At 45.1% G+C, this 26,694-nt stretch overlaps 1 protein-coding gene across 5 annotated transcripts; it reads right to left on the reverse strand.

The window, feature by feature from the left end:
• nfyc (nuclear transcription factor Y, gamma) lies at positions 1-26,409 on the reverse strand. Of its 5 annotated transcripts, none has more exons than XM_054764052.1 (11): positions 23,632-23,926; positions 13,988-14,097; positions 13,849-13,920; positions 11,574-11,687; positions 8,388-8,483; positions 6,111-6,287; positions 2,787-2,855; positions 2,453-2,611; positions 869-973; positions 717-776; positions 1-636 (listed from the first exon to the last, which is right to left on the reverse strand). In XM_054764052.1, exons 2-11 carry the CDS (start codon positions 14,084-14,086, stop codon positions 517-519), a joined length of 1,071 nt encoding a protein of 356 aa, XP_054620027.1. In that variant the 5' UTR covers positions 14,087-14,097; positions 23,632-23,926; the 3' UTR covers positions 1-516. The 5 variants fall into 5 exon arrangements, with proteins under 5 accessions (XP_054620027.1, XP_054620028.1, XP_054620029.1 ...); XM_054764053.1 differs by lacking the exon at positions 23,632-23,926 and adding an exon at positions 16,071-18,782; XM_054764051.1 differs by lacking the exon at positions 23,632-23,926 and adding an exon at positions 26,312-26,409 and having other exon boundaries at positions 2-636.
• Between the last annotated feature and the right edge of the window lie 285 nt (positions 26,410-26,694).

The raw sequence follows: 26,694 nt of genomic DNA on the forward strand, positions 1-26,694 counted from the left end.
CGCGTTAGCACAATTTCCAAGAAGAAACAAAAGAACACAACTCTTCGACATTTTTTAATGTTTTGTCACAAACAAGATTTGCTTAGAAAAAGGTACGGTGAAAAAAATAAAACTGTTGCTTATCTATTTGCACGTCATGCTGGCAGTTTGGACCACATGCGAGAAAGAAAACGTCACGACCGCTCATAAGAATCACTGTACAAAGAAAAGAAGCTGGGAAAGATGAAACACCTACAGAGAAGGGGGAAGGGGGGGCGGCAGTCATGTGACTTGTTCACGACCGAGACAAAACGCTGGCATGATGGCAGTGAAGGTGGGGGTGCAGGGTGGCAGTGGCGTATCAAAAAAGTATAAAAACATAAAACGTACTGCGCTGATGGTGGTGGTAAGGGGGAGGGGTCAATCAGTGTCCCTTTGGCTTCTGATTGGTCACTAAATGAAGACGACATCCCTGCTCTAGACCAGCAGTGCCGACGAGGTCGCTGGCTGCGGCGTATTGGAACGTGGCCGGCGGGCTCAGTCCGTGCTGACCTGAGTGACCTGCGCGTCGGCCGTTTGGTTGCTGGACTGGATGAACATGGGCTGAGTCAGCTCCGGGCCCGCTGGCACCGTCACCTGCTGGATTTGATACAACTGCTGCAAGGGAAAAAGAGCAAGCGCAAGGATGAAGCCACTGGGGTGTTGATTTCTTTTTAAACTGCGTCCTAAAGGGATACCTGTCCATCCGTAAACTGGTTGAACTGTTGCTGTCCTTGTTGGACTTCGGTCTGCGTGATCTGCAAACAGAACAACTCGTTTTAATTCTTCAAGTCTCAAATCAAAGACAATTAGTAGAGGGGGAGGGGCGGGGGGGCGGGTGGGGGTGTACCTGCTGTGTGTTGGCGAGGGTTTGAATCTGTCCTTGCACCACCTGCGCCCCAGAGACCGGCTGCGCCAAACGGATGTACTGCAGCTGGCCTGTGTTAAGTTGCACCTACATTCAGTCAACACAAGGGGGAGACAAAGTGCAGCGGTCACTCCAGCCCAGTGGCCACCCGATATTCATGACGTTTTTTTAAAACTGCAGTGGTGCCTCCTTTATGGCGGGGAATTGGTTCCAGACCAAATGAATTTCCGCAAAACAGCATTCAATGTTAAATGGGATATTTTTGTAGTGACAGCATAGAAATCCTGTTACTAGCTTTCTAAATACAGAAGCCCAAAACCTACCACTTGACGGAAGTAGCGTTAGCTATATGGGCTATGTCAAATCAATGCGCCTAGGAAAGACGTTTCTGTAATGTTTTAAATCATCAAAATACGGCAAGATGCTGTAAGTATGACGTTAGCACCAATGTACCTGTTAATGCATGATCACAGCAACAATATAAAACCATAAAACCTTCTTAGAGGGTTTTTTTTAGAGGGCATAGTCGAAATTGGTACCTCCAATGACGTGCAATGTCATACCAACTCGTTTTCTCTCGTTTGAATGCACAGAAAAGGGAAAGATATGTGTTCATGTTTCACATAAGGATTGTGGATGATGGGCAAAATTTAATAAAAAGTGCCGATTTCCTTTAAGGTAATGTAATGTAAGCTAATGTCTCAATGTTTTGTGTCATTACTGCTGCCTAGTGGCCAGAAAACTACATATCACTCGTATTTCAATATGCTTGGACTAATGATAGACCATATTCTACCAAGAAACAATGATCTTTTATTATTTATTTTTTATTTGGCCTAGTGGTTAGCATGTTGGCCACACAGTCAGGAGATCGGGAAGATCTGGGTTCGACTCGCCGTTGGACATTGCTGTGTGGAGTTAGCATGTTCTCCCCGTGCGTGCGTGCGTGGCTTTTCTCCGGTACTCCATCTTCCTCCCACATTCCAAAAACATGCATGTTAGGTTAATTGGAGACTCTAAATTGCCCATAGGTATGAATGTGAGTGAATGGTTTGTGTATATGTGCCCTACAACCAGTCCAGGGTGGACCCGCCTCTTGCCCAAAATTCAGCTGGAATAGGCTCCAGCATACCCCCGCAAACCTAAGCGGCATAGAATATGAATGAATAATTACTTTCTGCAAAACCGCAATACTGCGAGGGAGCGATAATCGAACCACGTTACTGCGAGGGACGACTGTACGACTGTTTATGTGAGGCAATCACTTGTTGAATAAGGTTCAAACATGAGCACAACGTCCTCGTTTATTGCCATTATAAGGTCCCATATTATGCAAAAGTGGCTTTTTAATAATGCTGCAACAGTAATGTGTGTCCCTAGAGCAAAAGAAATACACAACAGCAGAGACACGCACAGCTGTATACACATACTGTAGCGCTTTTAAAGCACTAAAGCACTTTCAACCTGTCCAACAGACTCCCAATACACAATGGTGGCACTTCATAGTAGAATTAGTATCATAAGGGACCTTCAGTGTTATTTTCCAGCTGTGTTAGTTTTCCCTACCGGAATCTGCTGGATCTCTCCTGTGTTGGTGATGATCTGCTGCATGACCTGCATGGTCTGGCCTTGCGCCTGGGCCGTCTGAGCTTGGCCCTGGGCTGCGGTGGCTTGGACGATCTGCACCTGCTGGCCGTCTCCCACCTGCATGGCCACAGGGGCGCTCTGACGAAGACACAAAGAAAAAGAGAGTTGCTTGTTATCAACTGGCTAAGAGAGAGGCCGTTTGCTTCCTTGGATCAACTAGGAGAGGGCGCTTGTGTGCACCGGAAGGTATGTGGCGACACCTCATTGTGTGTGTGTGTGTGTGTGTGTTTGGCATATTTGTGCATGTGTTTACCGTGATGGGTGTGCCCTGTGATTGCACCTGCACTTGCTGTAACTGCTGCATGGTGGCACCTTGAAGCATCTGATGGCCAACAGACAGAAAAAAAGAAAGCCAAAGAAAAAGAGCAGGCGGGTGTAGGGAGGATGAGAAATGGGAGAGAAAGTCAGTGAGAAAGCAGCAACTCAACACGTGGATGCAAGCATGTATGGAGATATTGCGCAGCAGCCAATGACACGAAAGCGTGACAGCAGCCTCACACACAAAAGGCACGTATGCATGGTGCATGGTATAAAAACAAGGGTGTCCACCTACAACCGCACATAGGAAAATTGAAGGATGCGGGGACTGATGTTTGTGACATGTATTTCCTCACAGGCAGTCTGTACTGTCTGTCAAACGTTTGCAACACTACTTGAAATGCTGGCTTTTCTAACTGTATTAAAGAGAATGACTTTGTGTGATTGCACACCATTTTGAGCTGATCCGTTTGTATTTACTTTGTCGACCAAACATCTTCGTCCTGACAATGGAGGCTCTGCATCTAGATGTGTACTTTTCTTGTACATACACACACACACAGCGTGGTGAAAAACTGTTTGCCGCCTTCCTGATTTCTTATTTTTGTGCACGTTTGTCACACTTAAATGTTTCAGATCATCAAACAAATATAAATATTAGTCAATGACAACACAACTGAACACAAAATTCAGTTTTTAAATTAAACTTTTTATTATTAAGAGAGAAAAAAACCCAAACTTACATGGCCTTGTGTGAAAACATAACTTAACCGTGGTTTATCACACCCGAGTTAAATTTCTCTAGTCACGTCCAGGCCTGATGACTGCCACCCCTGGTCTCAATCAAGAAATCACTTAAGAAATCACCTGCCTGACAAAGTGAAGTAGACCAAAAACACCCCAAAAACTAGATATGCCAAGATGTAAAGAAATTCAGGAACAAATGAGAAAGAAAGTAATTGAGATCCATCAGTCTGGAAAAGGTTATAAAGCCATTTCTAAAGCTTTGGGACTCCAGCAAACCACAGTGAGAGCCATTATCCACAAATGGCCAAAACATGGAACAGTGGTGAACCTTCCTAGGTGTGGCCGGCCAACCAAAATGACCCCAAGAGCGCAGCGACGACTCATCCAAGAGGTCACAAAAGACCCCACAACAACATCCAAAGAACTGCAGGCCTCACTTGCCTCAGTGAAGGTCAGTGTTCATGACTCCACCATAAGAAAGACACTGGACAACAACGACCTGCATTGCAGAGTTCCAAGACCAAAACCACTACTGAACAAAAATAACATTCAGGCTCCTCTCAATTTTGCCAGAAAACATCTTGATGTTCCCCAAGACCTTTGGGAAAATACTCTGTGGTCTGACGAGACAAAAGTTGAACTTTTTGGAAGGTGTGTGTACCATTACATCTGGTGTAAAAGTATCGCCACATTTCATAAAAAGAACATAACCAACAGTAAAACATGGTGGTGGTAGTGTGATGGCCTGGGGCTGTTTTGCTGCTTGTTGTGATAAATGGAAGCATGAATTCTGCTCTCTACCAAAAAATCCTGACGGAGAATGTCCGGTTATCTGTTGGTGAATTGATTCAAAGATGAGTGGGCCAAAATTCCTCCACAGAGCTGTAAGAGACTCATTGCAAGTTTTCGCTTGACTGCAGTTGTTGCTGCTCAGGGTGGCCCAACCAGTTATTACTGTAGGTTCAGGGGCAATCACTTTTTCACACAGCACCATGCAAGCTTGGATTTTTTTCTCCCTTAATAGTAAAATGTTTCATTTAAAAATTGCATTTAGTGTTCAGTTGTGTTGTCATTTAATACGTAAATTTGTTTGATGTTCTGAAACATTAATGGATATGGATATGGATATGGATATGTTTGAGGTGGGCAAGTTTGTTGCGTTTCCTTTTATGTTGCGACCACTTTCGAACAAATTTGGCATACTGGCTCGTTCATGTTGATGGGCTCACCTTGCTCATTAATATTCCCTCACGGGGGCTGTGGCATTTGGCTTTGTAAGCATCTTTTTCCCTCCTCACTTCTACTATGTTACCTTGCATTGCTCCTGATGAGACTCCACTCTTTTGCTGTGTGTATGGTAGCGGCCCCTTCTCCCACACATAGACAATGCGATTGTATGACTGACAAGAGGTCTCACTCTGTTCTCCGTTGTTCTATGAAATGACTGTGTAATGAACCAATGCGTTCATCACACAGAGAGTGAATCCTCCTCTTGCCTGTTTAGAGGCAAGAGGTGAGGAATCCATAGTCTCATTAGGAGCATGCCCCAACGTTGTCAGGCATGCGTACAAGCACGTGGGGGCCACACAAACTACTGAGAATCATTTTGAGTTGCTACAATGACATTTTGGCAAAATGGACCAGTGTGCTGCATCATTTTTTCACTTTCATTTTTGGGGTGTCTTTGACTTCCCCCCTCTATAGGGTGATCATTTTCATTTCTATCAAATGATGTGGCATCATTTTGTTACTAATACATCACCCACTTATTATCAGGAAACATATTCAACATCATTTTTCCACATTTTAGATCTGATGTGTTTTCCAAGTGTTCCTCTCATTTTTTTTTAGCAGTATATATATGACGGCACCCAGACCAACACCCTCAAGTATAAAATGAGAACACGGTTGTTTTTCCATCATCTTTTCTTTACATTGCCAGGCAACAGCGTCCTCCGTGGAACCAATCAGCGCAGAGATGATGAGGTCAGCAGTAAAGGTGGCCGGCGAGAGGCTTTAAAAGTCATAATTGAGCTGCAATTTGCCCTCTCTCCCTTCTTTTTCTCTCTGGAGAGCAGAGAGAAAATGCTTTGCTATCGTATAAAGGCTGGGTTATCCTTTACGCTCGACCGTGCCACGGGGAAAAGAGCCATGCGGAAATCCGCTCGAGCGACCGTGTGTGACTTTATACTCCGTGCGGCGTCTGCACGCAAACTGCAGGGGGCAGTGTATTGAAATGGTACCGCGGTACTAAACTAGAGCGCAAGAAGTTTGCCAGTTTGGCTTCCAACATGATGACACTTGCGCGTCTACTTCTTGAAGAAGAGGAATTCTCAAGCGGATTTCCACACGGCTCGTTACCAGCCTTTAGTCATAATTCATCCGCTATTTGCTCATATCAAATGCTTCCTCTTCAGAGGAGTGTGTGTTTTATTCCTGCAGGTGGGAGATTGCACAGTGCATAAAAAGTCAGCAAAGACGAGCATCAACAAAGCCAAGTGTCGCCGCCACACTAAAGCAAGCAGGAGGAGCTGTGGCCGTTGGGTCCTGCGGCAGGGTGTAAAAGCGGTACCTGTCCTTGTTGCGGCTGCGCAATGATAATCTGCCCAGGTTGGATGGTGGTGGCCGTTTGCGAGCCGGCCTGCTGAGCCTGTTGGGCGCCCTGCACCTGCACGGTGCCTGGCTGCTGGGCCAAGGTGAAGTAGTACTGGAGAGGCTCTGCCGGGGCCACCGTTTGACGCATCTCCTCCTGAAGATCACACACACACACACACACACACACACACACACACACACACACACACACACACACACACACACACACACACACACACACACACACACACACACACACACACACACACACAAGAAAAAAAGGAAGCTTGTCAGCGCATTAAATCTCCCTGAAGAGCGTTATTAGGTGTAATGGTAGAGGGAAGCGACTGATGAATAACTGATGGGCTGTGACTGAGGGGGGAAAAAGTGATGCAGTCTGGACCTGAGATCCATTACAACCATCATGCTGGTCAATAATACTGAGTGTACACTTGTAAGGGGTGGATGGGGGAGGGGGAAAACCTGTCTGAAGTGTATTGGTAAGATGAAAAATTAAGAATTAAGTGGTGTAGCCGACCAACCCCTAATTGACTGATTAAGAGGCGCGTGTCAATAGCTTTGTCGTACAGTGCAACTAACATGCAGTGTTTTCCATGCATTCAGTTATTTGTACCGGCCCCCCACAACTAAATCTAGACTGCCACATATTGATTTACGCTACCTGTTGGGCCTGGCTCATAAACATCATAAAGAGACTGTCTGGCAATGTAGCTCATCGTTCCAACTCCGTACACTAGATGGCACCGTAACACTGCTTCTTAACACACCTGGTCTGCCATAGAATAAGAAGACGTAGAAGGAGGGATTGGTGTTGCTAACTTAGCCGTTTTGTCGCCATATTTAGCGACTTTTCCCAGAAGCACTGTTAAATTGTCTAAATTGGCTTATTCACAATATGAAAAATACAGTCGTTCCTCACTATATCTTGGTTCGAATATTGCCCTCAGTATGTTTTTCAAGAAAGAATTAATTAATAAATGATTCCTGTTTCGTGGTTGTCTACGGCCAATTATCCATCCATCTATTTTCTACGCCGCTTATCCTCACTTGGGTCACGGGCGTATGCTGGAGCCTATCCTAGCTGACTTTGGGCAAGAGAGAGGGTACTATAACCTATTATTAGTCTGAGCCGGCAGAGCCCAGCCGACATGCCATGGCTGCGACAGACATGCCAAAACTGAGTGTGGAGGGGGAAAAGGTTTGCCTCTCATTCCGTGTCTCATTCTCATTGCCTCTCATTCCGTGTGGAAGTGGTAAGTTTTTGGCTTCTTTGTCCTTCTTCCCCACTACGTTTTAAACACAATTACGTTTAGAATAAGTCAATTGGAGAGGCTAACTAGTTAGCTTGCTAGCAGCAGCCGTATGCTATGCAGTGATTCTGTAGCCTGTGCAGTATGATATAAACCAAGAATAAGAGGAGTGTAAAAGTGACGATAGGGGTGTTATTTCTTGTCCAAAGGGCCTAACAACACGAGCTACCGTTGCAGCCGTAATTCTGAACTCCCGACGTCACTTCCTGTCCACATGTCCTTTATGACTTAAATGGCTTATTTTCTCTGATTATGTGTACTATATTGGGTAATATGAATGTAAAGGTGACTATAGGGGTGTTATTTCATGTCTAGAAGGCTCTAATAATGTCAAAACCCATATTTAGAATGTCATAACCAGGTTTTCTATGCTCTAAAATATTCAGTTTCGTTTACTAATATTGAATCCTACTTTGCGGATACGTATCGCGGTCGGGTCTAGAACCAATTAACCTCCATAAACGAGGGAGAACTGTAGTACAACATGGGAGCTTCAGCACGTAGTCTTCTGGATCCCAACGAGGGTTTTCCGTCACCAAGAGTGTAAACACCCCTCTCCCAGCTCCATGACAGCACAGCTGAGAGTGTAGGATGTTTACATGCCTGGAGACAGCCCACTAGGCCAACGACTCAAATAGCTCACAAGTCCATCTTGTCAATTGCACGAGAAGGTTTGCGTTCCTGGCGGCGTGCGCAGTGTCATCACATTCACTTGTTTTTGTTTTCTGAACACCGTTCGCTGTCAGAAGCAATAAGATGCTGCAAACATCCGACTGAAAGCCCTCACAGCTCAGACGCCAGCTTCCAGTCAAGGATGTTTACAGCACCTCCTGGTTGCCAACAGGAGAACAGCAGCTGAGATGATGACGACTACGGCGTTAAAGAGTCAACCACTGATGAAAGCAGCAAGGCAAAAATCTTACCTGTCGCTTCGGTGGCTTCAGGTCGTCTCGGGGCACGATGTCGATCAGGAAGTCAAACTGGTCAAACTTTGTTATCGCCATTGCGATGTCGTTGCGCTGTGAACATGACACGCAGAGTTAAACAATGTTAAAAGTTCATTCCTCTGACGGCTCGGCTGCTAAAAAAACAAACAAAAAAAGAGTTACGTCAACTTTATTAGGAGAAATTCTCACAGTTTGGTTGAAAATGAAACTAGTTTTGAATCCACTTCCTTTACATTCTAAGGCGTGTAAATGTCTTTTGAAGCACAGCCTCTTGTTGCCATACCTCTTCCCGTGTCCACAGCAGAGCGCCGCCTCTGTGGAATTTTCCACAGGATATTGGCTGTCAGACCCCCCCCCCCATTGTGACCCTCCCAGCACTAGGGGCTATTTATAGCAGCTTGATTAATATCTGGCAACACCGGGTCACACATCTACACTTGTTCCATTGATGGCCGTTGCCATGGTGACCCCCTAGCGGCGTGCCCTCTTTACAATGGGACCTGGGCGAGTCAAGAGAAACAAACCTGCAGGAGCATCATGCATTGCTAATGTGCCATCTGTGGTGTAATGAAGGTGTAAACCACTTAAAATCACGTTTCTATTTCAAGCCAGCGGCCAAGAGTACGTATGAAGCGAGAGAAAAGGTGAATCCGACCAACTTCCAAAGTAGGTCTGGGGTTTTCGTCTTAAGAGCTGATGAACGCGATAACGCCGTCTTCTTTTGCTGCCTTTTCACCTGCCTGCATCAACACATACACACACACACACACCGGCTGCTAATCTCTGTGAGGTATGTGAATGGATAAAGTGGATTTAAGGGCTTTCATGTTCTGCCTCAAAATTTTCCCTTCTTAACATCCTGGTGAGACGAGTTCTAATCTGACTTCCCAACTGTTCCCATCACTGCCCCGCTTCATTCTTGCCCCCTCGCATCATTCCCAGAGTCCAGCTTATTCAACTTTGGGGAGGCACAGCGCCCCAAATGGCACCAAAAGGTGGTGGGGGGGAAGGAAAGTGGGTCATTGGCGCCCGCCTGGCTTTGCATTCAGAGTCAGTGGAGGGAGAGAAAAGTGAAGGCAGAGTCATTCCTCGGGGGGATGCTGGTATGAGGCCCCTTGCTTTTATGTGCACACTGACAGGCGCTCAGTAAACAGCCGTGCTGCAAAGCAGTTTGGAGTCTTGCCTAAATGAGCGAGCTGCGAGTCTTAAAGATGAGAGTGCTCCACTAGGTGGCGCAATTTCAAATTATGGACCCTGATGTATGGGCTCTCCTCAGGTCAGGACCTTCTTCCTACACAGCAGAGCCTTTTTGAGAGTTTTTCACCTGTCACTACGCACCCGGAATGCCATCTGCGTGGCGCATGTGCAAGGGCTAGGTCACTTCCTCCTTCCTCTGTCACGTGCTATGATAGTTATTTTTTTAAATGTATGAACCATACTTCATATATTGGGAGGTTATATTATGAGGGACTCTCATCCACCAAGACTGAGCTACGGAAAAACTTACCTTACGCAATGCACGTAGCGCAGACATAATATCTTTCATATCTGGTTACATATAACATACATACATACATACATACATACATAAATATATATATATATATATACATATATATATATATATATATATATATATATATATATATATATATACACATATATATATATACATATATATATATATATACATATATATATACATATATATATATACATATATATATATACATATATATATATACATATATATATATACATATATATATATATATACATATACATATATATATATATATATATATATATACACACACACACACACACACACACACATATATATACACACACACATACACACACACACGTATATTTATACACTTAAGTGCAATATTATTTTTATTTTCACATCTACCTGACTACTATGTATCATTATCTTGTTTCCCCCACCCCCTTATATTTATTAATAGTCTTTTGTTAGTATACAGCCCACTTGGCATTCTGTCAAATATCTTGACATCGCACAAAACCTCCCTTCCATTTGTTGCCTGTCATATGTCCTGTGTAATGTGTTTTATAACATCCACGCGTATGTTATAGATGCACTCTATATGCCTATCACTGTTGTAAATACACAATGTTTGCAAATTAAAACACATAAAATGTAGTGCTATTTCAGTGTAAAGTAATCCCTCGTTTATTGTGCTTAATTGGTTCCACACACAACCGTGATAAGTGAAATTTCACAAAGCAGGATTCCTTATTTATGGAATACTGTCATAGTAATGGCAGAAAAATTTGTATCTAGTAAATACGTTTTTTAACATTGGAGCTCTCCAGGTATGAAATAGCACCCCCATGGTCACCTTTACATTTGTAATACCCAATAAAGTATATATAATCTGAGAAAATAAGGCATTTAAGACATAAATAAGACTAGTGCGTGCTGCAATAAATGTCTTCTGGTGTGGACAAGAAATGAGGCCGGGGGTTCAGAGTTGAGTTTTAGCTGGATTACAGCCACAACAGTAGCCCGTGTTGTTATTATGACGATGATAACGACGACGACGACAACTATTATTATTATTATTATTATTATTATTATTATTATTGTTGTGCCTGTTAAATAATTTCAACCTGCAATAAAAGCCTGTTGTTCCAGTGATCAATTCTGGTGCTTGTCTCACCTAACAATTACTGACACCTCGTGACCACTGTAGAATACTACATTCACAATTTTAAGGAGGGTTCCCTGTATTTGTACTTTAGTTCATTTAGCCACTCTTGACAATGCTTAAATTAGGACTAAAAGTAAGTGACATTTGCTTCAATATGCATGTTTTTTCCAACTACAGGCCATATTCAACAATGAAACAGCATGACCTATTAATAAATATATGTTCCAAAAACTGACAAGAGTGAAGGCGCAAAATTCCAACTGCGATGTGGCGAGGGACGACTGTACAGGTTTCAATGCTGGTGGCGATGGGGCAAATTCCAAAGGAGGAGTTTATTCAAGTAGAAGAAAAGCAACTCCTTGCACCTCTGTGTTGGGGCAAATTTCTCAAAGAGACAACAAACAAGCAAAGCGAGAGCGAACGCGAGAGACAGAGAGACAGAGAAAGAGAGAGAGGATGCGTCGGTGACTGCTCCCCGCCTGACCTGTAGCGTGCGTCGCTTGTTGTCCTCCGTGTGGATCCACGCTCGGAGGGTGAGCTCTGTGATGAATATCTGTGCTGCCTTGGCAAACAGCACCGGAGCCTCGGCGCTGATCATCTGCACAGTTGAAAACACCCACCAGTTCTTAAAAACGTCAATCACACACTTACTGGATTGTGTGAATCACACAAAGTGTAATAAACAAGCACATAAATCAAGTTGCTGGGAACTAAACTGACAAGTCAGGTGAGAAACATAAAAAGTGTCTTTTGAGTGGCATTTTAACTTGACAAACACACTGCAAAATGACACAAATGGACATACAGTGTACACACGAGCTAGGCTGCCAGAAGGGTCCCGCGTCAAATATGGCTGTGATCTCCTGATCTCTTTACCGCTTTAAGCCACTGCTTAACGGAGGGGACGGTGCTCTTGACACGACACGCTCGGGCTGTGAACAGTCCCGAGCTGATAATCTGCCGTAATGAGCAAAATAATCACGGGCACGTGCTTGGACCGTCAAATGGAGTGCACGAGAGATGGATTCCGCTTGAGAACATATTCTCTTGAGAAAAATGTTCGTCAGCCATTCTATTACCAGGAACGTCTTTTACCCCGGGTAAAATAATTCCTGGTAAATCCGTGTGGTTTGTGTTTCCACCACACCTCCATGTTCAGTTGATTCAAATCAGCTCGATGTAGGGGGAAGCGGTATATTTTCTCCACTTTTCATAGCGCCTCTTCTTGTTGTACATTTTCCCAAGAATCAAAATTAAGCTTGTAAAATGAAAAACACGCTATTAGGGACTTTTTGAGGGATTGCTTTTTGACCCAGGTAGGCCTGCCACGATAATCAACAAATCAATCAACCTCCCGATAAATAAAAACAAACACGATATATTGACATGTGCATGCATGTTGGTTTTCCTCCTCTCTCTCTCTCTCTCTCTCTCTCTCTCTCTCTCTCTCTCTCTCTCTCTCTACAGGCTGCATGACAAGAGGGGTTCACTCTGTGCATCTGTCTCAACAGCTGGGCACGTTGGTTCTATAGCGGAATGAACGGAGTGTGTGAACCCTCCTGTCAGTCATTCAGTCTCTTTGTCCCAGTGGGGAGAGGCGGGGTGCTACGCGCTGGCGAGTGCACTGCTTGCTAGCTGTGTGTGTGTGTGTCGTGTGCTACATGATCAAAAACCTTCTTCGTGCCTGTTGTGTATAAAACATGATCTGATGCCAATTTCAGCTCGTTTCAGCCATCGTCATTTTGTGACATGAAAAAGTTTGTGACAAAGACTATTAAATAATACAAACCGTGGAACTTACATTTCAGATGCCATGATTCCTAAAGTACAACACCTCGTTCTGCACCAAACACATTTTGCTACATCCTAAACATGTACTTTGACCAAAATCCCACAAAATGTTATACCCCATTAAATGTAAACACTGTATTCCACACACGTTGCTAAAAGAGAATCAAGGAAGTGCATATGCAAATGAGCTGACATCTAAATTGACACACAATGTGAACTTCAGCATATTTCCGGGTTACTTCTCTGTTTCTGTCAATATTCAGACAATAACATTGCGCTGATTCAAAATCAGAAATATTGTGATTATGAGTTGCAAGTTTTTTGAAATTTTATTTAAGTGCAATTTTTGCTAAAAGCTTTTTTTTTGTTTGTTTAATTTACTGTTTTGTTTAATTTTATTTAAAAGCTATTGACATTCCAATTACAATGTTAAATACGCTTGAGAAATGAAAGTTTATTGCTTTTCATACGGTTTACTCGCATTATTATGCCATACAGTATATTATCGTTACATTTATGAAAAAAGGGTCTCCAAATAATGTTGACAATAATATCGTTTACTGCCAATTTCTAGGACAATTATCGTGCAGCAAAATTTGTTATCATGGCAGGCCTGAACCCAGGTTATTTTGGTGGAAACGCATAAAGGTTTTTCCAAATCCCAGTTACCCAGCATGCCTTGCCTTGCCCTGCCTTATGAATGGGTATGAAATGTTTTGCATGTACACTAGTGTGTAAGCCTTAAATGCCATACCCGCATAGTTCGTCTGGTGCAGTTAGGTTGTTTGTTCGACATGCCTTATTTTTGGTTGCACCGTGAGTAAGTGAGGAAATTACAGGTGGGTTTTTTTGGCCATTCATGAGTGGTCTGAGAACACAATGACCACAAATGATGGTGATATACTGAAAATGATCAAATTCCTCGTGGAAAAGTTGCTCTAGATAGTAGTAGTGCTTCAGCTCTTTACCTTGACATCCTCATCCAGCTTCATGATTTTCTTGATTCGAGCCAGCGGTAACTCCTGCACGCGGAAGTCCTTCTGAAATGTGCAGATTTTAGCAAGCGGCCACACAAATGATGTAGCGGGCTTCTTTCAGCAGACTCACCACAGTCAGGTTCCTGATCTCCTCCATGACGCGAGGCCAGAAGGACTGCAGTGTTTGCTGGGCATCGCTGCCGCCGGCGCCAAACGAATCTGCGGACATGATCTATGGGGCTGCAAGGAGAAAGGACAGGGGGAGGACAGAGGCGTAATATTGAGTATGAAGCCACATTTCCACTTCATTTTGCTATAAAAAGCCAGCATTAAACACAGCCAAGATCAGGCTTTACCCATGATTATGAATACCCTGAAATGAACTGGACCACTTGGTGCCTTATTAGAAGACACTTAATATAGCGATGTCAAACACAAAAGCACCCACTGCTCTCCCACATGTTCCATCCCAGACTATTATTATCTTCATAGTCCACTTTAAAATAAGGCTTCTATTCTGGTGGTGCTAACATTCCTGTATAAAGCGCCACCACACTGACGTGGTGCCATCGCACGAGTTCTATGCAAAAGGAATCCGAGTAACGCAAACATGCACGTTCAAGAGTGCGGCTTGGTAAGGATGAAGGGGGGGCTGTCTGAAAGAGGATCCAGCAGGTTACTATGGCATGCCAGGAATCTGCTTGGGGGGGTGTGGGGCCGAATATCGGGCTGCCTGTCTGGGCACGCAGGGCTCCTCTCGACTCAAGAGATGCGGGGAGTGTTAATCACAAAGTGCCACAGGCTTTGGCGCATGTGGGGGGCAAGAGGCAGACACAACCACAGACGTAGTTCTGTACCGACTGCAGATATGTGGGTCAAACGCTTACCAAGCACCAGCAATACACGGCAGGTAGGGGGCGTGGCTTTTCCCTCCCCCCATTCAATTATATTTTATTATACGCTTTCATAAAATGTGACAGTTATCATATGTAACTGGAGAGGAGCGATCGCATTCACTATTTAGTATGTCTTTATCTGCGCAAGTGTGCCGCCGGTTTTGACTTTGTGGATTATTTGTCTTTTAATCCATTTCTTTTACAAAATGTGTCTGTTACGATGGGTAACTGGCGAGGAGCAATTCCATTAATTACACCACAGTTGAGTGAGCGTGCCGCAGGTTTTGACTTGTGAATTATTTTTGTATTTTTACTGGTTTCTTTTATAAAATGTGCCGGTTGTCGTAGGTATAACTGGCAAGGAGCATTAATTATACAACAACTATTTAACTGAGAAAGTGTGCCGCAGATTTTGACTTTATGGACTTTTTTAAGAGGTTTTTTTTGTTTTGTTTTGTTTTTTTTTACATAAAATGTGGTGGTTATCATAGGAAACTGGCTTGGAGTGAGTGCATTAATTATACAACAACTATTTATTCGAACGAGCATGCCTTAGTCTTTCTAGTTGTTTCTTTTGTAAAATGTGTTGTTACCACAGTTAACTGGTAAGGAGCGATTAAATATGACTATTTAGTTCAGCGATTGTGCCACAGGTTTTTGACTTACTATTATGATTATTTTAGTCTTTCCATTGATTGATTTTATAAAATGTGTCGGTTATCATCCGTAACTGGCGAGGAGCGATCGCATGAATTATATGAATTCCATTAATTACACCACAGTTGAGCAAATTTGCTGCAGGTTTTGACTTTCTGGATTATTGGAGCCTTTCTGTTGACTTATTTTAATAATAAGTTGCTGGTTATCTGGCTATCTATTAAATAAATGGTGAGGCGCGGTCGCATCACAATCATTCTACGACAAAACTGGCTCCCCACAAAGCTGTAAACCCAAGGGAAACAGTGGAAAACTGAATTCATCTGCACCAGAATGTACTGGCCCACACGCCATAAATGTTGTTACCGGACTCACTTTCAATGTTCCACTCCAGGCCTTTAGGCGGCAATGTTGCACATGAAAAAGTGTTGGATAATAGCGGGAAAAAAATCTGAAGGGGGAGTTGTCCATTTCAAAGTTTGTGGAAATGACCAACATAACCTCCTAGTGTGCCTGGCAGAGGTAATAATAAAGCGCTAATGTAGAAGGACCGTCATTGGGGGGGGGGCCTAAATCAATGAGACACACAGGCAGTGGGGAGGCTACTGCACAAATCAATGGGGTCGCTTGTAGCTGCGCCACGACAGCGGAGTGATTGACCTTGACAATGGCGCCTCTCCGGTGTTCGCTTGATTTCAAGGTTGATTGAAAACCCGGCGGCCGACTCCTCAGTAATCCTTGTGGACGGTCTGTCGTCCCTGGCCAACAGGTGATGTGTCATCGCCCTGACCACGGCGACAAGGAAAGACATTTGTTTCCGTCTTGTGACAATGTCCAACAAGACATCCGTGTCCATTTGTGCGCGTCTGCCAGCACGAGTCTCTCTCACCTGAACAATAATTGAGCCCATTACTGAGTAGCATTAGCCTTAATGCCATGGCAGAGGAAACAAAGACCATTTGATGACATGTAAAGCACACACTTTGAAATACTTTTTTGCAACCCTAACACAGCTCCTGTGACCTTGTGAATTTCATCCCAATACACAATCACAGCAGCTGTAAGGTGTGCGAGTGGCAGAGCGGACATCAACAAGCCAGAAGCAATGTGTCTAACCTCATCTACACCTATCCACCCATCCATCCTTCCATCTTCCATAGCGCTTAATTGTCCTCATTAAGGTCATGGGTGTGCGGGACTCTACCCCAGGTGACTTAAGGGTGAGAGGCAGGGTACAATAGTGTTTCCCATACATTTACTTATGGCGGTATGCCACTAATAAATGTGGACTGCCGCAAACAGGTTTCCTGCTACCTGTTGGCCCTGGTTCATAAACACAATAACGTGACTGTCTATGAATGTAGCTTGTTGTTCCAACTCTGTACAGTAGATGGCAACTGTGCTTCTTAACACACCGGGTCTGCTACAGAATAAGAAGACGTAGCAGGAGGGATCAGTGTCGCCAACTTTGCCACTTTGCTGCTATATTTAGCAAGTATTCATACTATCTCGATACTCTTTTTCCAAAAAGTGACAAATCGAGCCCCTTTTTCTGGTCTTATGAAAGCACATACAGTTGTCCCTCGCTACACTGCGGTTGACCAAACATTTATTAGTTCATATTATATAAATGATTGTTGTTTCATGGTTAAATACGATGACTGTGACTTGTGTGCGCCTTTAAAGAAAAACTGTACTTTTTTTTTTTTTTTTTTAAGGAATTTTGCCCATCATCCACAATGCTTATGTGAGACGTGAACACACATCTCTCTTTTCTGTGCGTTCTATAATATAAAAACAACTAAAAAGACGCAGCTACGAATGGACGGAATTGGGACACATATTCCGCCTATAAAGACTTCCAATAACATTACATTTACATAATGTGACCTCCTAACCAAGCTACAGTGCCCATCCATCCATTTTCTATACCGCTTCATCCTCATTAGGGTCGTGGGGGCATGCTGGAGCCTATCCCAGCTTACTTTGGGCGACAGGCGGGGTACACCCTGGACTGGTCGCCAGCCAATCGCAGGGCACATATAGACAAACAACCATTCACACTCACATTCATACCTATGGACAATTTAGAGTCGCCAATTAACCTAACATGCATGTTTTTGGAATGTGGGAGGAAGCCCACGCGCACACGGGGAGAACATGCAAACTCCACACAGAAATGCCCAGGGGAGAATCGAACCCAGGTCTTCCCGATCTCCAGGCTGTTCCTGTATTGGCCAACGTGCTAACCACTAGACCACCTGTGGCCAGCTACAGTGCCATTGTTGTTATTATTGTTATTAACATTGTTACACCCAATAACTACTTTGCTGGCGTAGTGACACGTTGCCACGCCACCCCGGCTAGCTACTAGCCAGCTAGCGGCCAGCTTCACCACACACTCGCTCACAATGCCTCAGGTCACTACCGAAAGGTGTGACCGAAAGATTGGAGCTGGCGCCACTGCTGCTGTGGTTTTGTTTTTGAGTTTGGAAAAGTTAACGCCAAGTGTAGCGTTCCTTTCTATGTTGCTGTGTGAAATCAATGCACCCAGGAAGGACGTTCTGCTAATGCTTAAAATGAGCAAAATTCTGTAAGTATTACATGTTATCATGTAATACTCGTGTGGCGTCAGCTAGCGAGAGTTGACTGTGTTTAGCTGTGTGTTAGCAGTGTGGAGAGTGCGAGTGACTGGCGTAAATTTGTTTTGTTTTTTTGGGGGGGGGTTTTGGCGTAAATTTGTCTGACAGCAGGAAGTACGCTGCCAGTTCTAACGTGTAAGCCTATGTTATGTCTTATTTATGTCCAAGAAGTCTTATTTTCTCTCCCATATTGGGTAATAGGAGTATAAAGGTGACTATGGGGGTGTTATTTCATGTCTAGAGAGCTCTAATAATACTAAAAAGTGTATTTACAAGGTGGAAAACCTGTGTAGCTACCAAAATAGTAGGGTCTGGAACCAATTAAAGTCGATAAGAGGGATTACTGTTTCGCTCTTCTCAACAAGGAGCATGCCTCGTTCCATCTAAAAGCACTCACATGCGGCTCTGTCTTGCTTGTGACATTAAAAAAACACACACAAACACACACACACACAAAGAAGCGACAGAAGACAGAAGTTCATTTGTATTTCTGTACATAATTGTTTTGCTTTATATTCGTTTTCATCAGAAAAAGTGCAAAGACCGGCTAACGCAAGCTGTGTAATGCTACACTGTGGAGTGTTGAGGACAATCCATCGTCTCGTCTTCCCTGCAGCACTGTCGTCCTTCGCCAGGTCGTTGAGACAGACAGATGACAGTGTCCGGTTGCTCTGTAACGTCTGTCCACACCTGCCTTCTCCTCCACTCCCCCGTCTCGTTTGTGTGTTTACTTTACGACTTTCACCTGATCCGCCGCCCCACCCCTCGCCCTTTCACGAGACTCTCGGAGAAAGTCAATGCCGCTCGGCTGAATCAGCAGCGCTAATGTTGTTCTGATCCTGGACCTCTCTCTCTCATTCCGCTGTCTCATCCCTCGCTCGCTTTCCGCCCTGCTTGCTGGCACGCCACGTCAAGCCGGCCGCTCACGGCAGCAGCATCAGCAACTCGCTCCAACTCTGACATCACTTTGGAGACGGCCCCAATCAGTGCGAGCAAAAGACAATATAACACCAGTCAGCCATACGCATCCACTTACTCTCTAATTCCCAAAACAAGCACGAGTGTAATTGGGTGTGAAAATAAATTGGTCTTTGGTTAAGAGAAATATTTTACAGCTAATTGCCTTCTTGATGAGTGGATGGCTGCGCAAATGGAGCCTCCTCTCACAAACGGGACTTCATACATAACTACACAAGGTCATTCGGGAGGAAATGGCGTGGTAATGGTGAAGAGCTGATGCTGAGTTGAAATGGCAATGTTTCCCATACATTCATTTGTTTTTGGTGGCCCGCCACGAATACATCTGGCGCTACCTGTTCAACTTTGCTCATTAACACATCATAATGGGACTGTCGTTCCAACTCCGTACGGTAGACGGCATCATAACTCTGCGACTTAACACACGTGCGCTACCAGAGAATAAGATGATGTACCTGTGTTGCTGACTTGCCAATGTGATGTAAACAAAGAATAATAGGAGCGTAAAAGTGACTATTGTGGTGTCATTTCATGTCTAAAAGGCTCTAATAATGTTACAATCTGTATTTAGAAAGCCATAAACAGGTTTTTCTATGCTCTAACTATGAAAACATTTTGTTTATTAACATTGAAGTCTACTTCATGGAATTCACTTACCGCAGTCAAGTCTGGAACCAATTAACCGCGATAAACGAGGGATGACTGTCGTCAGAATTGTCCAGTTCAAAAGGGTAATTAGGAATTACAACAAAAGTGGGAGTTTTGGGAATGTGGAAAATGGTTAGCCTGAATTCTTGAGAACATGGAAATATTCTCCAATCAGTCTAGTGGAAATTCTTGGCTGACAAATGTGCAATTCTGGGAAAATTGGGCATTTTAGGAACGTGAAAACTCAATGGATCAATGGATAGCCTGCATGATGTTAGAAAGGTTTGAATGGGTGGAGAATTGTAGAAGAAGAAACAGTCAAAAGTAGGGATGGCGATATTGGCTTTTTTGACGATAACCGATATGGCGATATTGTCCAACTTTCAATTTCCAATTCCGATATCAACCGATACCTATACCAATATGTGTAACATCACATAGCTGCTGTCGTGGAAGGACTGGACAGGACTAGACTAATTGTCTTATTATTACTATGCATTATTATTATTTATTATGTATTATTGCACTACAAATTAGACGTGATCTGTTCCGTATTTATTTATTTGTTCATATTCTATTTTCTTATGTCTCATGTCTTGCCTTAGTTGTTTTATGTTTTGTGATTAAGTTCATTATGACATTTTTGCAAAGCTGCTCTTGGAGATTAATAAAGTATCCATCCGTCTATCCATCTACTTTTTTCCCCCTGTATTGTCCAACCCTCAATTACCAATATGTGTAACATATCTCCTGTTGTGGAATTAACACCGCTGCCTTTTAAGCAGCTCTGTTTGTTTCTTCCAGCACATTTTTAAGTGCCATGAGATCAGTGTGATTCCTGTCTACCCGTTGATATCGAGGCGGCAGAGCCAGGGCTAAGATGAAAGTCAAGCGGCTAGCAAGGAAGTGGAGCTTCAAGCCTTCGGGTACCTTCGATTACCATGGGAAACGTCAATTCAGTACCGAGCAAGATCGACGAGCCGGCAAGAACGTCAAGACCTTCAGGGAGCACAGCTTATTTGTGCTTCATTGAATGGCTATCAGCTAGCGTCCCAGATGCTAACGTGGGGAGCTAGCCGACTTCAGGGCAGTCAGAGCAGACAGGAACACAAGAGCCCACAAGAGTGGGCTATAACTACAAGCACTGCATCACTGCGGAGCGTCTGAGCTGTGCCAAAAATAAGCATGTTTGCAATAAAGTTAAATCCTGATACTGACCCAATTCAAGCAGACCTACGAGGAAACGATGAGATATGACGACAGGAGAGGCAAGGAAGAACGGGGAGATGGATGATTTACTTCCTCTGTGCTATGACCTTAACATGACCTTCCGGAGCATCCAAAAGGGCTGGACGGAGGGTGCGCGCAAGGTTTGCGTGACGGCGCACCAGCTGTGGCGTAAAACTGCAAGCGAAGGTCATCAAAACAAACGGCGTTGTGAAGCAGAGGCGATGTAGCGACATCGCTAGCGCTATATGCTAAAGCTGTTGTGACAGCTGCAGCGTGATTGACGCCGTGGCGGTGGATGACGGTGATGCGCTGGCTGCTAGCAAATGTCAGAGTCGCAAACATAAATGATGGCGATATCTACAAAGACAACTGGTTCACCTTGAAAGAGTCAACCTGGCATCTAGCTACCACACACGGGGTCAATCATCTACTACTACTAAAAAAAAAAAGTTCCCAGCCAAGAATTACAGATTAACTTGTAGGTCATGTTACGGTTCACAGGTGCTGTTGCTGTTTTGTGATTGATTGTTGGAGGGGGGGGGGACAAGCCAAGCAAGTAAACAAGGTTGCTACGATGCAGCGAAACATCTCACAAACTTTGCCCTTGGTTCCGCTCGGAGCCGACTCCAGGAAGTGGTCGTCACTGATCTCCCAAGGTCATTCGGCAGAGACAAACGGGAGAGGGAGGAGGGAGAGAGATGGACGGGGGGAGAGGAGGGGAGGCAGGAGAGTGTGTGGGGGAGGAAGAAGACAGGTTTTTCAACTTTCACTGCAGGCAGCACTTAAGTGACCCCGGCGGACCAGGCCTACCGTGTGCGACACAGCAGACATACATAGAGCTGTGCCCCCCCCCCCCCCCCCCCCACCGCTTCCCCCCTTTCAGCTTACTTTGGGTTTCGCTTCCTCTCCACATATTTCCTCCTCACTGCTGACATGAGAAACTGCAGGATTACAATCTCACATTCCTGTGACCTTCATCCAAGGCTAGCGCTACCTGCCCTCGCTGACGTCGCGCGTGTCAGGCCACGGCAAGGGCAAACGCGAGGCCCGCCGTGACCTTAGTCGCCTTGGCTTCTGTTTCGCGCTCTCTGCGGCGTGGCCGCAAACGATATTCAAATCTCGACGCGAGACAACAGCCAAACCCTGGGATTTGGCAGCGAGGGCTTCAACTTAGGGAGTTATTTTTAGTCTTCCTCAAATCTGCAGCACTCTTCCCCCGATGGGATGCCGTTTTGTCAAAATGGAAACTTTCAGCGGAGGAGGAGAGAAGGACAAGATTCCATCAGAAGACATCAGATCAGAGGCTTATACCACCCCTCCCCTTCCCACGTCTGTCCCATCTGGATGGCTGGCAGTGTCGGAGTGGGGGTTCCGGGGGTCACTGCGACCAGCTGCACCTCCACCCCTCGGGGACCCCTGACACTGACAACCCTTTCAGAGTTGTGCACACATCTCCTTCCAAGATGGATGCCATCACCGCTACACAGCCCTGCGTCACCGTCTGCCGCTAACGTGTAAACAAGGACATTTGGGAGAGGGGAGGGGGTGGCGGGTGGGGGGGTGGAGTCCAAACTCCCGCACGCAGAGGTAATGCAGCCGGGACATCAATGCCACCGGGAAAGTCAGGCACTTGTGCTGTGGTGGAAGCACCGCAGGGTCGCCGACAGCCTGAGGAGGATGTCTGATGTGCGTATCACACTACAACATCTTGTCCAGCAACAAGACAAGTCAAGGACAACAAATGGACACACAGACACAACTGTGCTGTCCCAAAGTGGACAGGAGGATGGACTGGACAGAGGGACTACAATAAAAAGCTCAGATCCTAACTTGGACACTCTCGCTCTGCGGTCACACTCACCCCGTGCCCTTCATGGTGGATGGTCCGTCCCGTGTCGGCACAGCGCGATGGAGGGGAGTGGGAGAGAGGGTGAGTGGTTGGGGGGGGGGGGGGGGGGGGACATCCAGGCCCCCCTCCTCCCCCGTTTGAGTCTCCTTGAGAAAAAAAAAACTCTTGTCTAGCAGTTTGACTTCCTTCCACTGCAGTCTGCTCCCAACAGCACGCAAAAAGCACTCTTGCAACGCTGGGCAGTTAAAAAAATAAATAAAGAAAATAAAAAGCGAGCCCCCTCTCGGACCACCCCTCCCCCTGGGTTGACATGTCCTGCTGCCTAAACAGAGCTCACTTTCTGGTGCTTCTCTTCTAACTAAAGTGTCCTAACACCGGCTGACCTTTCTCTTGCTGCGTTTTGTCTTCTAACTCTCTACCCTCACCACTCCCTCTTTCTTTCGAGCCAGTGACCCCTGCATTTGCCTCTGCTGACCCCCACCAAGGTGCAAAGAGGAGGGCTGCACAGAGACACAGTCCGGCGGCTCTCCCCGACTCGGAGGCGAGAGAAAGCCGCTGTGCTCCTTTAACATTCACCACGAATCAAACTAGCCTGCTACATGACACTCAGAGCCCGCCCCCCGCTACACTCGCAGCCAATGACAGTGCCAGGCTCTCCAATGTCACTGGCTGTCAGCTGCGCTCCGCCCTTCGCTTTATCACTGCCCAACCCCCTCCCACTGACAGCCAACTTCCTGCTCTAAGTTACCTTGAGAGGCAGGATAGGGGTCAGGGAAAAAAAAAAGAGGAAGAGCGTGCGGAGAAGAAAAAGCAGTGACAAGAGCAAACAAAGTTGAATAAGAGAAGCGAAGGACGTGCGCTGTTGCTGGCTTGCCTCTGCATTGTTCCTTCCTCGGGCTGCCCCCCTTCCTCGGCCTCCCCGGATGAGAAAGCTTCCACGGGTTGCTCTCTGGCAACAGCTCTCCTCTTATTTACAATGTCAAACTAAATGTCTCCCCGTGGTCCCGCCTCTGCCACGCCGCCATTGGCCGACGGCGCGGTGATGCAGGCGGCCGCGCCGGCGCTCACTGGCCGGGGCGGGTGTCAGTGCGGGCGCCGCGTGTTACCTCCGCATGATTTTAAAGTGCGAGCGGACGCGCAGTCTCGTGCGTGCACGCGCAGCGTTTGCCCTTGCTTTCTCATTCATCCTTGCTGGCGGACACAGGTACGACACTGCATGCGGCTAGCTTGTTAGCAGAGTGTCACCATGCATGGTTGTTGAAAGCAGGTTATAAGTGCAACAATTGGCACCACTTAAGTCAACTTGCAAAAAAAAATGTAAAAATGATGCAACAGAACCTTAATATGTCAATCACGACTGCAGAACAAAACGAGGGCTGCATTTACTGCATGTCCTATTTAAGGATAAACATGAGCGATATTGTTCTCCCGAGCCCAGAAATTACGCTCAAAGCAACTTTCAAATGCAATGACAGGGCACACAATGGACCCTCTTGTTCACTTTTAAATGTGTGCCCACCTCAAACGCAGTGACCTTTACTTTAGGACACCCAAGCAAAACACGTCCCACTGCATCAGCAAGGCCGCATATCACATGATAACTACTTGTCTTAAGTGTTGAGAGAAAATATTAGCCATTACTGGCAAAGAATAAGACAAGAGGAAACTAACAATCTGCTGTCCCGTCAATGAGAAAGCATGTGGAGGAGCTGGAGAAAGCGGAAGGATGGAGAAGGACATTGAGGCGAGCTGTCACAGGATGGGAGGGGGTCAAACAAGGGGAAGAGACTCCAGAGATCCACAGCTCAATGTTCTCTTTTCTATTTCTGGGACGAGCACGGGGACCGAAGCGGAAAGCTTCCACAAAACCCATAAAAGCCGCGCTCCACCACGTCGTCCGCACGTCCAGCTAGCATGGCCGAAGATGCCTGGCTAACGACACCTGGCAAGGTCACGGGAGAAAGGAGACGTTCCCATGACCTACACGGCGTCGCAGCAGTGGCGTGTTTGCTCCCTGTTTGCAGATAAAACACACGGCAGGCCAGATTGCAGTTTTCGTAAACACATGCCGCCGCTTCCTCGGGGTAAGGCCGACCCGAAGCTTTCACACCACAAACATGCAGAGACACGTGCGCCACTAAGAAGGTTCGATTTTTTGCAAGATCATTGGCTCTCACCTGTCATTTAGACAATTTAACAGGGAGGTTATGGTAATAAGATTCACCTGCAATACAACAGAGCTCATTTTGCATAATTGCTGAAATATTTGTCACAAAATAGCAAATATTGCCATTTTCGGTAACAACATTAATAACGATATCAAGCTGATTAATACATCACAGCATATCCTTCACTCCCCAAGTACTGTGCAAAGCTAACTTAAGTTACACTAAAGACAAAATGAGCAGAAAACTTCATGTTGTGTAAGGGAAGGCTCAACGCGCCAGACTTTGGAAACCCCTGCTTTAGCACAATCTGATTGGATGCCAAGTAAGTGCTATGCTCTTCAGTTGCCTCAGTGTTTTTTTAAAATAATGTTTCATTGTCTTTGATCTTCTAAAAGAAACATTGTGGGAATGTTCAGGGTAACCAGAATCACATATACTCAAACATGTTGCTAAACATCAGGAATAAAAACACATGGAGCCTTGTTTTGCAGGCGTTTGTGACATCGTCACAGTTTATTTGACATGGTTATGTTTTTTTTAGTTTGGAAAAAATTGTTGACTATTACTTGGGATGAAGGCATCTGTTTGACTGAAACACAACAAGCCCTTGCAGGAAATTCATTAACTGACCTTGTGTTTGCCTTTCCTTCGCTAGAATGCTAACCGTTAACGCTGGCAAACGTCAAACTGCTATCTGCTGGATGAAGCTAGTAGCGAGATAAAGTGCAATTCTGTTAAGTCTGCTTTGAATTGAAGTGACAACCGATCACAAGTGAGCGTTCAAAAGGCTGCTAAAAGTCGATTATAATGCGGACATTAAACACTAGCAACGTTAGCATAACAGTGAAACTATTGTTGTCACTGGTGATTGTGACTTGGTGCTAACGTCCCTGCTAAATTTACGCCGCTAACAACTGTGGCGGCACAGGTTAGCATTGGTGGCCATCGCCGGACCGCCATCAAGTGGAAGTTAATAAAGCTCTCCTCGGGCAGAGAAGAAGCAGCCGAACCAATAAAGACAACGTTTGGATGTGTCATTCAGACCAATCAAACCTCGGACTACATTCCACCAATCAAGCTTTTATAGGGCCAAGTCCCTTCAGCAATTGACGCCATTCGGGCTCCACTGCGAGTGGCCAACTCGTCTGGCAATCACACACGCAAGGGAGCCAAAATGGGGGGCAGAGAGCGCCAGCTTCCTGGCCGCCAGGGCCACCAATAAGCGCCTCACAGAACTGGGAAGGGAAATGGCGCCTGTGTTCGTCTTCCCAAAACAACCGTCTATTGGTCAAGAACAAGCACATGAACACAAGCCAAGCCGTACCCGCCGCGGCCCACACTCTCGTTAAAGCACGTCAGATAAGTGGAATTTAACTCGATACTCACTTTGTTTTTATGGTGTCGAAGCGAAGACCGGCTCGGCGTATTTATTATTTTATTTAGCTAGCAGAAAGAAACAAGATGGCGGCGTCACGAACCGGAAATACTTTGGTGGGTGAACGTGATGACGTAGTATGGTTCCCACAACAACGTCAGCTCGATTGAGTGGCTGGTGCGTTTCATCAGACAATTTAAGTATTTATATATAATAAAATATTTAAAAACAAGTTTAACATAAAATTGTAAAATTAAAAAAAAGGTATTTACATGTAATTTTATTTTAAAAATACATTTCTGGGAATGCTGAGAATTAAAGCTTCACATTTTAGCATGTCATGAATTTACATTAACATGGAATCTTCTTTCAAATTTAATCTGCATTTTGACAC

Source organism: Dunckerocampus dactyliophorus, chromosome 20 (assembly GCF_027744805.1).
Source record: "Dunckerocampus dactyliophorus isolate RoL2022-P2 chromosome 20, RoL_Ddac_1.1, whole genome shotgun sequence".
NCBI lineage: Eukaryota > Metazoa > Chordata > Actinopteri > Syngnathiformes > Syngnathidae > Dunckerocampus > Dunckerocampus dactyliophorus.